At 35.3% G+C, this 14,276-nt stretch overlaps 1 protein-coding gene across 13 annotated transcripts in view; it reads left to right on the top strand.

Annotated features, from left to right (window-relative positions):
* The window catches only part of TRIP12 (thyroid hormone receptor interactor 12), a 138,591-nt gene that overhangs the window by 63,218 nt on the left and 61,097 nt on the right, over positions 1 to 14,276 (top strand). For all 13 annotated transcript variants that reach the window (XM_063075387.1, XM_063075359.1, XM_063075342.1 and 10 more), the window contains 2 exons: positions 10,216 to 10,321; positions 13,113 to 13,249. In XM_063075387.1, the coding sequence (XP_062931457.1) occupies positions 10,216 to 10,321; positions 13,113 to 13,249 (243 nt within the window). The remainder of the gene's footprint in view (positions 1 to 10,215; positions 10,322 to 13,112; positions 13,250 to 14,276) is intronic.

Here is a 14,276-nt window from a genome sequence, read left to right as displayed (position 1 = left end):
CATCTTCCTGAAGAAATTAGGCCTTTGGAAGATTGCTCTTTATGCCAGCTTACGCTGCTTGTAGCTTTGGGATTGTTTTCAATCTTTTCAGTTTTCTTTTTCCAGATTTCATCGTCTTGTTTAGGTGGAACAAATCTTCCACTTGCTTTCTAAGAAAAAGTATTTAGGAGATTTTTTAAAAAGACTTTATTTTTTTAGATTTTGAATGTCTGAAAATGTGTTATACTACCTTGATACTTGTTTGACAGATTGGCTGAATATAGAGTTCCGGGTTAGGAATTGTTTTCCTTCTGAATTTTGAAGATTTACAACATCCTTAGCTTTCAATACTGGAACCGTTCTTATTCCTGGTTTGTGGTATATGTATGGAAGCTTGCAGATCTTTACCTCTGTTACTTGGAACTGTCATGATACAGCCCATAGCTCTGGATTTACTTTCATTCCTTGTTAGGGATCAACTATCCTGTTTTCCCTGGGTCTGGAGTATTCCACAAGACTCAGGACTTTCAGCTCTGAAAATCAGGGTAGTCCCAAGGACACTAGAATGGTTGGTCACTCTATGCTTGTTTTTTTTCTCTTTCTTAACTTCCTGTTATTTGGGGTGATTATCCTCTTGGATGGTCTTGATTTTCTTATCTTTTTGCTCTTGCTTTTCTTTTTTTTTTTTTCTATTTCTGATAGATTTTCTTCAACTTCATCTTCCAACCTTTCTATTGATTTTGCTGCACCTCCTCACCCCCCCTTGTTTTACTTTCAACAGTGTAATAGTCCGTTTCTGTTGCTTATAACAAAATACCCAGAACTGGGTAATTTATAAGCAAAATTTATTGCTTGAAGTTTCACAGGCTGGGAAAAGTCCAAGGTTCAGGGAACACATCTGGTGGGGGTTTTCTTTGGTGGTGGCTTTATAGCAATGCAAGGGTCTCATACAGCAGAGCAGAGAGCAAGAGAGACTCTCATGTGCTCTCAATTTAAGGCCCTCAGAAACACACCCCTGATCACAGTTATTAATCCATTCACTAAGGCATGGGCCTGCAAATCTAATCACCTCTTCAAGGCCTCACCTTTCAATTATCATAATAGGATTTCCCACTCTGAACTGTCACAGTGAGAATTAAGCTGCTAATATATGGACTTTGGGGGACGCAATTAAGTCAGTCCACAGCAAAGAGGTTATTTTGTTATTTCCTTTTTATGCAATCCTGTATTTGGCTTATTTTTTTTTTGGAGGATGTTAATACTGAATTTTCTTTGTTTGCATATTCTCTTAGTTTCTTGGGTGGAGGAGCAGATTTGAGTTGATTTTGTCTTTCATACTGGGAACTTTCCTCATATTCTGGTAATTCCTGGTTGTATCCTCACACTCAAATGTAAGGCGAGACCAAAAAACTAATTTGTGAGCTCTGAGTATATAAGTGAGATTTATCTGAGATTTACTGTCTAGTGATCTGGTTGGGCTGTTTCCTTGGGAAATCTCTTCTATTGTTATCTTAGATCTTTTTTCTTCAGCTGGTAAAATTTCACAGGGAATATTCTTTCAAACTCCTACCTCAAGGTGAAAGCCTAAGTGCCAGAGTTCTGGGGGCTGAGCATTGAGAGGAGGTCTGGGAAGGAGGAGGTATGTATGTCAGCCAGTATGGCTATTTGTACTTGACCCCCTCCTTCGCTCTTATTTTTGGTATGGTGTACCTATTTGCAACTGTGTACTTAACCTATGTTTTATAATTTCTAAAAAAATGAAGGTCCAGTGCTTTGCTGGGTCAGGAGAGGAACAGTTGCTTAACTGTGCAAGTGGGGGAGGTGATCTGGGGATCCGAGTGCTTCATAAATAGCTTGTCAACCAATTCTAAGTTTTAACCTCAAAGTTACCCAGAAACCATCAGTTTCTGAACCTTTTGGGGTTTCTGTAGTGTCAGTCTAATTGGTACTTATCTCAGTTTTCTACTTTCAGCGTTCTGAACTCTTCATTGCATTGAGCTCTGGTGTTTCTGCTTTTTATCTTTAAAGTTGTGTTGCAATTGTGTTCTCTTCCATTTTTCCCATCCTTGTGGATTTATGTATCAGATTTTTTAAATTCTGTTTTAGTGGCATTGCACGAAGGGGCAGAAGTGAATGCATGTGTGTTCAATCTTCTGTCTTGACTCAGAAGGCAGACACTTTTCTATGCATGTGCACATGCTTTTTCAAAAGTAGGATCTCGCTATACCTGGTAGGTATTGCTTTTCGAGGGCCTGTTATGTGCCAAGCTCTGTAATAGACTCTTGACATACATTCTTGCAATGACAGAATGAAGTAGTGTTCGTGTTCTAGATGTGAAGAAACTAAAAAGTGCTTTATCTGACTAAACACTCAACAGACTTATTTTCCTTTTAAAGAACTATAAATTATATTATTTCTAGTGGCTGCATATGATGTACCTTAATTTAGCCCATTCTCTACTAACAGACATTTATATTATTCTTCTGAAATTTTAAATTAAGTATAGCTTTGTAATTTATACCATTATTTCCTTGTTAGGTCACTGGTTATGTTCCTTTTGAATAATGATATATATTTTGAAATTGCCCCTAGAAATGTATGAATGAACATTCCCACCAGCAGTGGAAAAGTGGCAATTTGTTCATATTCTCGTTAACTAATAACTATGTTCCTGTAGTTCTTGTTACCATAATATTGTTAACCATTCCCTATTGATATTTAGCTCCTTTTCAGTTTCTTCTTATTTTAAATAATGCATAGCTGAATATCTTTGCACATTTCTAATATTATTAATTCATATTTCCAAATCAATGCATGAAATGGCTGTGCATTAACTAGGAAATAAAAATTTGTTTTAGAAAATTGCATTTGGGATTTAGTTCATTATCGTTTGCAAAACCTTTTATTATTACTGAGTGATTTTAAAATAAAAATCTGTGATCCCTTTTTATATGATAATAGATTACTTTCTATTTTGTGAATTTATTTTTACCAGAGTAACTCTTAATAAAGGTTTATAAACTTGAAAGTAGACACACAATATTCAAGTTATGCCAGATTCTTATGATTATGTTGCCTCGTGTCAGATGTGTGCACATCCACTGACTAAAGTAGTCAAGACGTAGTTACTGAAGATACACCCGTAGTTAATTAATTCTCTTTATTGGGCCAAATTTTTCCAGTAGCAAAATGATTCTATTCCACGATTCTAAACTAAATTCCCGATGTGCGATATTAGTCACATTCTTTGGTACTTTTTATGTAGCAAAGCATAAAGGAAAAAAGAGTGATTCTTTTGAATCAGATTTGACATGTAAATAAATAGATACTTAATGTAATTACTTGATAACTTTTTAGTATGTAAACAAATTGGGGATTTGCCTTGTAAAGATCAATTATACTCGTCCTGTAATACCTACAAATGTAAATGAATTCTAGCAGTTTTCTATCTGTCTACCCTGTATAAAGTATTTATTTGTGTACCTTATTCATATGGTTTGTCTGTTCTGTTTTAAAATGGAGATCTATTTGCTTTCTGTCAGAATGTGACAAAAGTGTAAGTAAATTAAAATCAAGATAACCTAGTATTTTAGGAAAATAAGTACTGAAACTTTTATTGCTAAGACACTGTTTAGCTCAGATCTTATTTTTCTATATAGAGGGTTTTTTTTTTTTTCTTTTAAATTTTTAACTAGCTTTTGAAATTTGGATGAGTTCCTTGTACTGTTCTTCACTTTTATTCTCAAAGCCCAGGTCATTAAACATTTTCTGTAAAGGGCCAAATAGTACATGTCTTAGGCTTTGCTTACTGTCTCTGTCACATATTCTTCTTTTTTAAACTTTCTAAAAATGTAAAAATCATTCTTTGCTGTGGGCTGTACAAAAACAGGCCACCAAACAGAATTGGCCCCGCAGGCTACATCTCTTGTAGACTAAAAATTTTAATACAGTGTCTCATATGATTCGTAAAGCCAAGAGATTGGCTAGGCTTGGCTGGATCTTAGAGGTCAAATGAAGATGGTCCCGGCAGTCCTAAACCTTGTGATGTATGACTCCCCATATCCCCCCTTCCAAAAGAAAAAAAAAATGGGGATACTGTCCAATAATTTATATATCAGCCTGTAAGAAAGTCCCTGATTTCCTTTGGTCATATGCCTATCCTTGAATGCATCACTGTGTCGGAGGGGAGAGGTGAGATAGTGATATTATAGTGATTGGAGGTGATGGGAACAGTTTGGTCAGTCTGAGTCCCACTCACATAGTAGGAGTGTACTATGAATGACAGTTCCATCAGTACCACATGGAGAACGGCTAGGAGATAGCTCCTCAGAGAATTTAAAATAAATAAATAAGCAAGGCACTCAAAAAAAGAGTTGCTGGACATTGAACAATAGGTGTTTATCATCTTTAAATGTCACTTTTAAATGAATATATAAGCTTGAGAATAAAAATTGTCATGTGTGTTTGAATGGAATAATTATTCACTGAGTAACGATCTTAGAACAACCTCTCATCCCTTCCACCACTCCCTGCTTGATTTTTAAATAGCCCTGTCAAATACATTGACATTTATGTTTCTTTTGACTCCATGTATAACATAAGGTATCTTTAAGATACTGGAAAGTTTACTTAATTATTGCATTGCTAGAATACTTTATCATAGATGGACTGGATTTGTATTGTAGGACTATGTGTTAGGTCTGATATATGTAAATACCATATAAAACATTAGCATGGCTATAACATAGATCATATAAGAATATGTCCAATTGTCTATTGTTACTTTTTAAGTAACTTAAAATTAAGGCTAAAAACCATACAATTTCAGTATTGGTAGTATTTCACCTTTGGTGACTCCAGTTAAGTAATTGGACAGTCATGTTACCCAGTACTCATTTCTCCTGCAAAATGACAAAATTGGAATCATTTCACAGTAGTTTAATGTAATGAGAAATACTTTTTAAAATTTCAAGTAGAAAAAAAATTGATCATATAAGTAGAAGACACCTAAAAAGCTTCTTAACTATTTTTGTATAAGGGTCCAGTGAGTAAAATATCTAAGTCTGTTGTCAACCCTCAGTCTGTTGGTTCTTTTAAAATGTTGTATTTTAAAATTTTTAAGTCTACAGTTGGATACATAAGAAGTTTAATTTTTTCACCCTGAAAAGCCCCTTTGCAAAAGGACCATTTTTTAAAAAGATGAAGCTCTTTCCTTTGAATAAATCAGTTCTTGGTTAAGAATATGCATTAACAAAAAAAGAGAGAGACATGTCTGTATTGTAGAACAAATCAATTGGGATTTTTAAGAGAACAGTACTAACTGCCAGTTTCACCTTTATGCAAAGGAGTAAAGATTATAGGAACACTTGCTTATATTCTTATACCAATATAATTGGGTCAAGAACTTTGAGAAAAGTAGTCTATATTTACAGCTAACTTCATTACACAAGGACTTTGTGGGTTAGAGTATATTAATCTGACCATGATATTCTGGTTGCTTCTGTCTCAGAGTGGCATCATAAAAATAAACAATAAATGTAGTTTTGCTGCATTCCAGAGTCTGGAAAAGAGGTGTGTGTGGGTGTGTGCACCCATGTATGTATGTTTTCATTGGTTTTTAGTAGATTGTAGGTTTACACTTACCATGTTCCCTCTTCTATTGAAATACACATTGCTTGACCAGTAGAATACAAAGAAACACATTTCAGTTCTACAAAATACTGTATGTAAAATATGTACTGTTGTAAAGTATTCATTTATAAGCAAAATTTTTGCACCTTGACAGAAATACGTCAAAGATGTAGTAATCTCTGTTCTGCTTCAAAATACATTTAGAAATAGTTGACTGGGTTATGCATCTTTAAGCAAGGCAGTTAATGTTTTTGAATCTGAAAAATAGGAATTATCATAACTTTATATCTGAAAGTACTTTTGAAAAACTCAGTCTAAAATTGTGAAGATAGTATGTTCTAGCATAGTTTGCTAAATAGCCAAAAGAAGGTTAAGCCATCTTCATCTTCTAGAAAGTGATCTACCAAACTGCTTCAGCTAGAACTTGCCTTTTTTCAAGAATGTATGCCATTTCTGATTTTCTGAAAATGTTTTGGACTTTTGGAAGAATTTTTTTTATCAAAGGAATTTATATAGTCTTTCTAATGTTTGACTTGGTTCATTTAAAAATGGTGAGAAGTTTCTGTCGTAGTCCATTTTATGTTGCTATAACAGAATACCAGAGGCGGGGTAATTTATAAGGAAAATTTTCTCATAGTTCTGGAGGCTGGGGAGTCCAACATCGAGGGACCAGCATGTTGTGAGGACCTTCTTGCTGCGTTGTGACATGGCAGAAAGCATCACATAGGCAAGAATGGGGGAGACGGGGACCAAACTCATCCTTTTATAATGGACCTACTCGACGATCATGGCTTTAATTCATTCATGAGGGGAGAGCTCTCATGGCCTAATCGCCTCTTAAAGGTCCCACCTCTCAACACTGTTGCGTAGAGGATTAAGCTTCCAGCACATGAGCGTTGGGGGTCACATACAAACCATAGATGTTAACCAATTACCAGTTTTTACTGTGTGTAACATGTTCTCCTGTTCCAATTTTTGGAGGAGAAATATATCTAAAAGCTAATTTTGTCTCATCCAGGATTCAGGTAATGTTGCAAATAGTGATACTTCTTTTCCACTAGAGAGCATTATGCGTAGCAGCTCTTTTACCACTGGTATTGTCTTTCAGACAAGAAAATATTTGAGGTTACTTCTCCTAGTTTATCAGACTAGATGGAGTTATGACAGTTAGACTAACAGTCATTTTACATTATGGTGTAATTATGACATCAGTTATAAATATTTTTCTGTCCACTCTGTTATTGCCCTTCTTCTCTGAAACTAAGCATGATCCTCTTAAAGTTTAATGCCAAGAATGGATAAACAGATTGTGACACATCTACATGCAAGAATACACTCAGGGGCCGGCCCCGTGGCTCACTCGGGAGAGTGCGACACTGATAGCGCAGAGGCCATGGGTTCGGATTCTATATAGGGATGGCCGGTGCTCTCACTGGCTGAGCGTGGTGCTGACCACACCGTGCCAAGGGTTGCGATCCCCTTACCGGTCAGGAAAAAAAAAAAGAATACCACTCAGTGGTAAAAAGAAATGGGCTAATGTGTGCAACAGAACAAATTCTTCTCAAGCACTGTGTGATTCCATTTATATGAAATTTTAGAATAGGCAAAATAGTAACAGAAATGGGGAGAGGATGGGGCAAGGGATGGTCAGTGAGTACAAAGTGTTACGAGGAAGAATGGCATCTAGGGGGTCTATAGTAGTATAGGGAGACTACAGTTAACACAGTGTACTGTGTATCTTTGAATAGCTAGTCAAGGTGTTGAATGTTCCTAACACAAAAAAGTGACAAATGTTTGAGGTGATGGATATATTAAGCACCCTTATATGATCATTTCATACAGTATGATTGTACCCAATTATCATATTATACTCCATAAATATATATATAATTATCATGGGCCAATCAAGAAAAATAATAGAGAGCAAAATAGTGGTTACCAGAGGCAGGGAAAGGGGGGTAGGTGGGGGGAAGGGAGGACCAAGGAAAGGTTGGTAGACTGGTACAAAGTTACAGTTAGATAGGAATAAGTTCTGGTGCCTAGGGGACAATAACTAATAATATTGTATTGTGTATTTCAAGATGGCTAGAAAAGAGGATCTTAAGTGATACTAACCACAAAGAAATTATGTTTATGTGGTAGATATTCTTACTATTCTGATTAAATCATTATACAATATATGCGTGTATTGAAACAAATTGTTCACCATACACAGGTACAATGGGGAAAAAAAAAAAGATCCCATTGTTATCTTGGGCCTGAGTTATGTAGAGGGAATTAACTGCACGGGGCACAAAGGAAGTTTTTAGAGTGATGGAAATGTTCTGTGTCTTGATCGTGATGCTAGTTACATGGGTGAATACATTTATCAACCTCATTAAACCATACACTTAAGGTGAGTACATTTTATCAAATGTAAATTATAGCTGAAGAGGCTGGCTGGTTAGCTCAGTTGGTTAGAGCTTGGTATTATAACACCAAGATGAAGGAGTCAGATCCCCTTACTCCCCCAAAATTCCCAGTAATAGTTGAATCAAAGTTTCAAAGATCAAACACCGAAGTCTATTTTAGGAGATGAATAATAAAAGTATAAGAAAGTTGGTTAAAAAGTATACCATCACCTCAAATCAGCACTATATAGTAGTAGCCCATAGTACATTAATTTGAATATTTTACTTTGAATGTCACTAAATAGATGTAAAAATTTTTGTTACTGTCTATTACTATATCACAGTACATATAAAGATACTTTTAGTATTACATGAGCTAAGTAATATTAGTGACAACACAAGGGTTTTCAAAGTGCTTTAGTATGACTGGCCAGTTAGCTCAGTTGTTTAGAGCATGGTGCTGATGACACTAAGGTCCAGGGTTTGATCCTGTAGCAGCCAGCTGCCAAACAAAACAAAGCAAAACAAACAAAAAAAAAAAGTGCTTTATTGTAAGTGAAAGTACTTTGGTTTTTTTTTTGAGTGTTTTAAAAGGTTTTTTCTCTTTAAACTGTACATTTCTTAATCTTAGCCACACAATGCAGCTATAAGACAATATTTTCTGAAGTATATTTAAAAAATTTCTGTGGAACTATCCTTTGCTACCCACCCCCCAAAAAAAAATTCTGAATTTTTTAAATATTAAAAACTAGTGATACTAATTAGCTGAACATATTAAATTAAGGTAATTCCATCGATCTGTCCATGTACCCTCTCTTTGTCTCAGGTGACCGGGGTGTGTGCCCAGACAAAGATAGAATAGTACAGGATATCAGGCATAGGTTGGTAATCCCAAGTAACTCTAGGGATATTTATGTGGAAAATTGACCTGAAAATAAAATTGAAAGTTAGGAAATTTTTAAGCCAACCTTCTTCCTTCAATTGAAGTCTCAGTCTTTGATACTTTTATGCCAGTTTCAGGTATATAGATAATCTTTCACGAAAGATATTTTGGAAAACGCTAAAAGATATGGTTTAGATTTCTAAATAATGCCTGTCTGAACATAGTTTTTGTCTATTTAACTTCTGTTTTGTGTTTATCAGCACCGTACTCTCCCGAGTGAGCCACGGGCCGGCCCCTCTGTTTTGTGTTTAAAGATTTTTGAATAACTTGCTTTTCACTTAGTAACTTTCCTTAGGTTGGGTATAAAATTAATAGTCTAAAAGATCAAGATGACATCTGGAATCCTTTTTACCACCTCTCTCCCAGACCCTTGACTAGTGCCTTTAGCAAAATCAAAAGAATAAAGAATTTCTTATCCTTTCACTTTAAAGCAGTGAAATAGCCAAAAATTAAGACTTTCTGGAAAAAAGCAAGTGACCTGGACCAGTTGTATAATTGGTCTCTGAAAAAGTTAAAATCTATTTAAGATGATGCTGTAGTTCTCACGGAAATATGATGGTTGACTTTAGAGATCTTTTACTACTGGAGGTAGATAAAGCACAGTGCTCAGTAAGTATGTCATCATGTATGGAAACATAAGAATCTGTTAACCCTGTAAAGGCATTAATGAGCTTCCAGAATAACACATAAAGTGTGGTTGATTGACTTTTCTTTCTAATTATACAGTATTCCATAAAGTGGACATTCCAGTACCTTCAGTTCTAGTGTGTATTCCTTGCTGAAAGCTTTTTTTGGGTTCTCTCATAACCTTATTGATGAGCCTTGTGTAAAGTAGCTGAAATGGCATAATGTAAAACAGTGTGATACATTTAGTAAATTTAATGAAATTTAGTAAATTCTTAAAATATATAGTAACCCCCCCCCCCAAAAAAAAAAAAAAAAAAAAAAACACAATCCCTTGCTTTAATTAGTGGACAGGAGTAGCAGAGAAGGGATAGGAACTTCCAGAGAGGAAGGTTTAGTAGAGGTGGGACTGTCATGCATTGTATGGGATAGCTTGAGTTAAGGTTGGGCCTAAGTGAGACCAATTCTGAACTGGAGTGCCAAGTACCATTAGCTTTCCCATTATGAACAGGCTAAGTAAAGTCAAACTATGGAAGGAAACCTAGCATGCTATTGGAGAGGCCATGGAAACGATAACCTAAGAATTTTGTAATTTTTAATTCATGATCACTTCTCATAAAATTTTACTTTTGCATTTCCCACATATAGGTTTAAGAAAGTCTACCAAGAAGCGCAGTGAGTCTCCACCTGCTGAGCTCCCCAGTTTGAGGCGGAGCACACGCCAAAAGACCACGGGCTCCTGTGCTAGTACCAGGTAACAATTTGGGTTTTTTTCAGTTTGTGGTGAGTTCATTTATCTTCTGTTGCTCATATATTTTCAGCTTTCATCAAAATTCTTTATAAGTGTTTCTTAAAATTAGCAAAGTAAAATAATTTTATATTTGAATATTGAATGAAGACATTTATTCTAACATAACTAGTAATTGTTATTTTTGTGAATTCTTCTCTAATATTTATTTACATGTTTTTACTAAGTTTTAATCATGCTGTTTTTTGATGACACTTGTCCTCTGCTTTTTCTCTGTTGCTACACTGTTTTCACAGAGTTATTGCCAATAGTTGGACCTTTGATTGTTTTTGGAGTTCTAGTATGCCAAATAAATCTCTAATGAGCATCTTTATGCAGATTTGGGTTGTTTTTTAAAAGGTAGCTAAATTTCCCAGTAGTGTGATTAATTAATCAAAAGGAATGCCTTTTTTTTTTTTTTTTTTTTTTGTCGTTTTTTCGTGACCGGCACACACTGGTCAGTCCTATATAGGATCCGAACCCGCGGCGGGAGCGTCGCCACGCTGCCAGCGCAGCACTCTACCAAGTGCGCCACGGGTTCGGCCCAGGAATGCCTATTTTAATGGCTGTAATATTGCCTAATTAGTTTCTAAAAGTGTTGGCACCAGTTATTAAGTATAATGGGTGAGGAGGAGAAATGTACTTAATTTTTATTTTGTATCACACCATCTACTCCTCAAGAAAAACTGTAGGTATTGTGTGTGTTCTCACATCTCCAATTTCTATTTCTCCCAGTTGCTGTAGATCTCATTTTCAAAACATAACTACCTTTGATGTATACAGTGTTTTATTTCACATACTTTTATTACCTGGTTGAGAATCTTATGTTAAAGGTAAAAATCTCTTTCCTGCAATTTCCTCTCAGATATTCAGGCTTGGTCAGTTGGTCAATTGCTCTTGTGCTGCTAATTATTCAGTAGTCAGGTATGAATTCTCTGTCTTCTTTGTATAGTTTGCTCCCTCTGTTAAATGTGTCAGAAACCAGTGATGAGGGAATAATTTTAATTTGTCTTTTTCCTACTCTAACTCAGGTAGGTAGAAAAGTTTTAGCACTTCTTTTGGTTCTTCTGTAAAATAATCCATTCTGACTGCTATTGGTGTTGGTACAATAGTGACATAAACAAACAGTGTGACTTGTTGCCTGTGAGTCATGAGAAGTGTATTCTTGCCACTTTAAATCCTTTCTTTTCCACTTACTTGCTAATTCTTTAGATTGTTTAAACTATCTGGAGTTAGTACACCTGTTTGCTTTTGAGGTTTCTTAGCAATATTTTTATGGGGACCTCTGAGAAAATTTTTTAGTTCTTCAGTTTTTGACCTATTTGGGGTTGAATCTTGAATCTTTTTACCAAAGGTGTGTAGTCTGAGATTATAAACTGAATTCACTGTGGCCAAATATTAATTTTGAGCTGTATGCAAAGTCAGGTAATCTCTAATATTGTAATTGTCTTGCCCTGCCTTTCTCTGCAGTCTTCTTTCCTTCTGCTCATGATTACTTCATTAGTACACGTGAAAAAACTTACTGCATGTGCAGTTATGCTGTACAACTAGCCACCCGCCTGAAATGCTCTTCATCTCAAACCTTTTCCGAAGTTGAGGTTCCACTTAAATTTAGTGCTTGATAGCCTACTGAGCTGTCTTTGTCTCTCTTTATGCTAACTCTCTCCTTGAGGGCAGCAACCATATGTCCAGTGTTTGGCCTGGTGTGTTAACATCAAATTAAATGTTAAATGAATGAATATGAATCCCACTAATTTGTAGCTTGCTAAATTGGGTTTGGAATAAACTGTTTTCTTGTGAAGGAAAGATTAGCTAAATTAAGATTAGATAAGCTCCTGCTTAAGATTAGATAAGCTCCTGCTTAAGGAGGTTTGCTCACTAATTGGGAATATACTCTTCTAGTATCCTCAGGTAAGTCAGAGCCTTCATTGACATGTCAGTTATTCCTGTATCTTTCTTGTCCTTTACTAGGCAGCGTCCAATTTCGCTGTAGTTTGACTTTAGTCTAAAACATTTCTTTAGTAGTAGATTTCTGCATTTCCTAAGGTAATTTGCGGAGCTGCTGTTTAACTACTATCAAGTTGTAGTAATTTGGTGAGGTCTTTTGTGTATACCCAATTTACTTACTGATTTTTCTATTAAAATAGAAAAAAAGGTCATCATAAAATGCACTATGCGTCATGAGAAGTGAGAGATCATTCTTTTTTTCATATCCTATTTTGTCCCTTTGTCCTAAATATGTGTCTTTCCAAATGTCATCTGCATTTATTTATAAATATTAAATCCTTAATTATTTTAAAGGATGGAGTTACTGTCCATTATTAGGATAGTTCTTTCTGGATGATTTAGGTAATCTGAAACATAGGGGATGGGAATTTTTTCCCCATCTTCTCTTATTCTCTCCATTGTCAATGTCAGTCTGCAAGCCTCTTTGTATTGATCCACTATTTACTGTGGAAGTGGTGCTCTATTTTAAATAAATTGAATTTTTTGTGCAGGAGGAGTCACTTTTCCATCATTTCTGTCTAGAAGGATGACAACAGCTCCTAGTAAAAAAAAGCCTTGTACTGTGAATGCGATAAAACTTGGATTTTAAATTTACAAAGTCTTAGTTGTTATGCATAGTGATTTTCTGCAGCAATCTTTATTTAAAAAGAAGAAACTGGCTTTGTGTTCCATGAATTTGAGCTTTGTATTGTCTATACATTGCTCCTGGTTCACTGGTAATGCTGCCTATGATGACATTTTTCTGTTGTAGTCGGCGAGGCTCTGGCCTGGGCAAAAGAGGAGCAGCTGAAGCTCGTCGACAGGAGAAAATGGCAGACCCTGAAAGCAACCAGGAGACAGTCAATTCTTCAGCTGCACGGACAGATGAAGCTCCCCAAGGAGCTGCAGGTAGATTGGCACTTCTTAGCCCTAAAATGCATTTCTGTATTTTTACAGATTTATTTAGTGATAAATCACTTTTATGTATGCCAAATATCACGTAAGGGAAAGGACAGAAGTATATTAGATGTTACCATCAAGTAAACTTTTTATTGTTTTGTTTTACTTTACAGGTTTGGTATTTTGATTAATTGGATTTGTTTGTCTTTTTTTTGATTCTCATCTAATTCAAATTTGTGCTCATTACATTTAAAGGGCTTTTAGGATGGAGTAAATTTCTTCCTGTTTAAGCTTTTTATATATTGACTAGTATATATAAATAGTTGCCCATTGATTGAAAGAATTTAAATTTGTAATAAAAAGTTAAGTAAATAGTTTAAATTGTTTAGAATTTGTGAGACCTAAAAAATAACATATTCAGTTTGAACCTAAACTGTAAGAAGAGTATTTACACTTTTATGGGCTTCTTATTTTTATTCTTCTGGATATCTTAGAACAGCAAAAACTAAAGCTTTTTCCTCTCATCAGTTTAAGATGTGTAGCCACTACAAATACCAAAACAAGGCTGATACTTCAACTGTTAATTGTGGCCAGCAGGTTTTAAAATGTAGTTTGTCATTCATATTTCCCACTAACATTAACAGCAGATAGAAAAATGTTACAGTTCATCATTACAGTATCTCAAATCAGGATGACAAGATTCAGTGTCGGCACGTACTTACTTTTGAACAAAGCTATTTCATGTACTGTCATTTAATATTAGAATATGTTAGTTTTCTTTAATGCCTGTGGTTGATTATGTGTCATAGTTTGCCAGGGAGGTTCTGGTTTACCCATTACTGTTGTCTTATCATCCAGTCCCGCTTAGCATTTTTTACCACTAGTTTTTCCCAGTGTTGTATGATAAATTACACTATAGACTTACAGCATCTTTTCTGGTGGGAGAGGACTTTTCTTTTTCTACATCTTTTTTCCTAGTGTAGTTTTTCTAAAGCATTAAATGGTGGATATTTGGAAAAATACAGTGCATTTCACA

The sequence above is a fragment of the Cynocephalus volans genome, chromosome 1, assembly GCF_027409185.1.
Source record: "Cynocephalus volans isolate mCynVol1 chromosome 1, mCynVol1.pri, whole genome shotgun sequence".
Lineage (NCBI taxonomy): Eukaryota > Metazoa > Chordata > Mammalia > Dermoptera > Cynocephalidae > Cynocephalus > Cynocephalus volans.
Note: the sequence above shows the minus strand (reverse complement) of the source record. Positions and strands in the feature narration are given on the sequence as shown.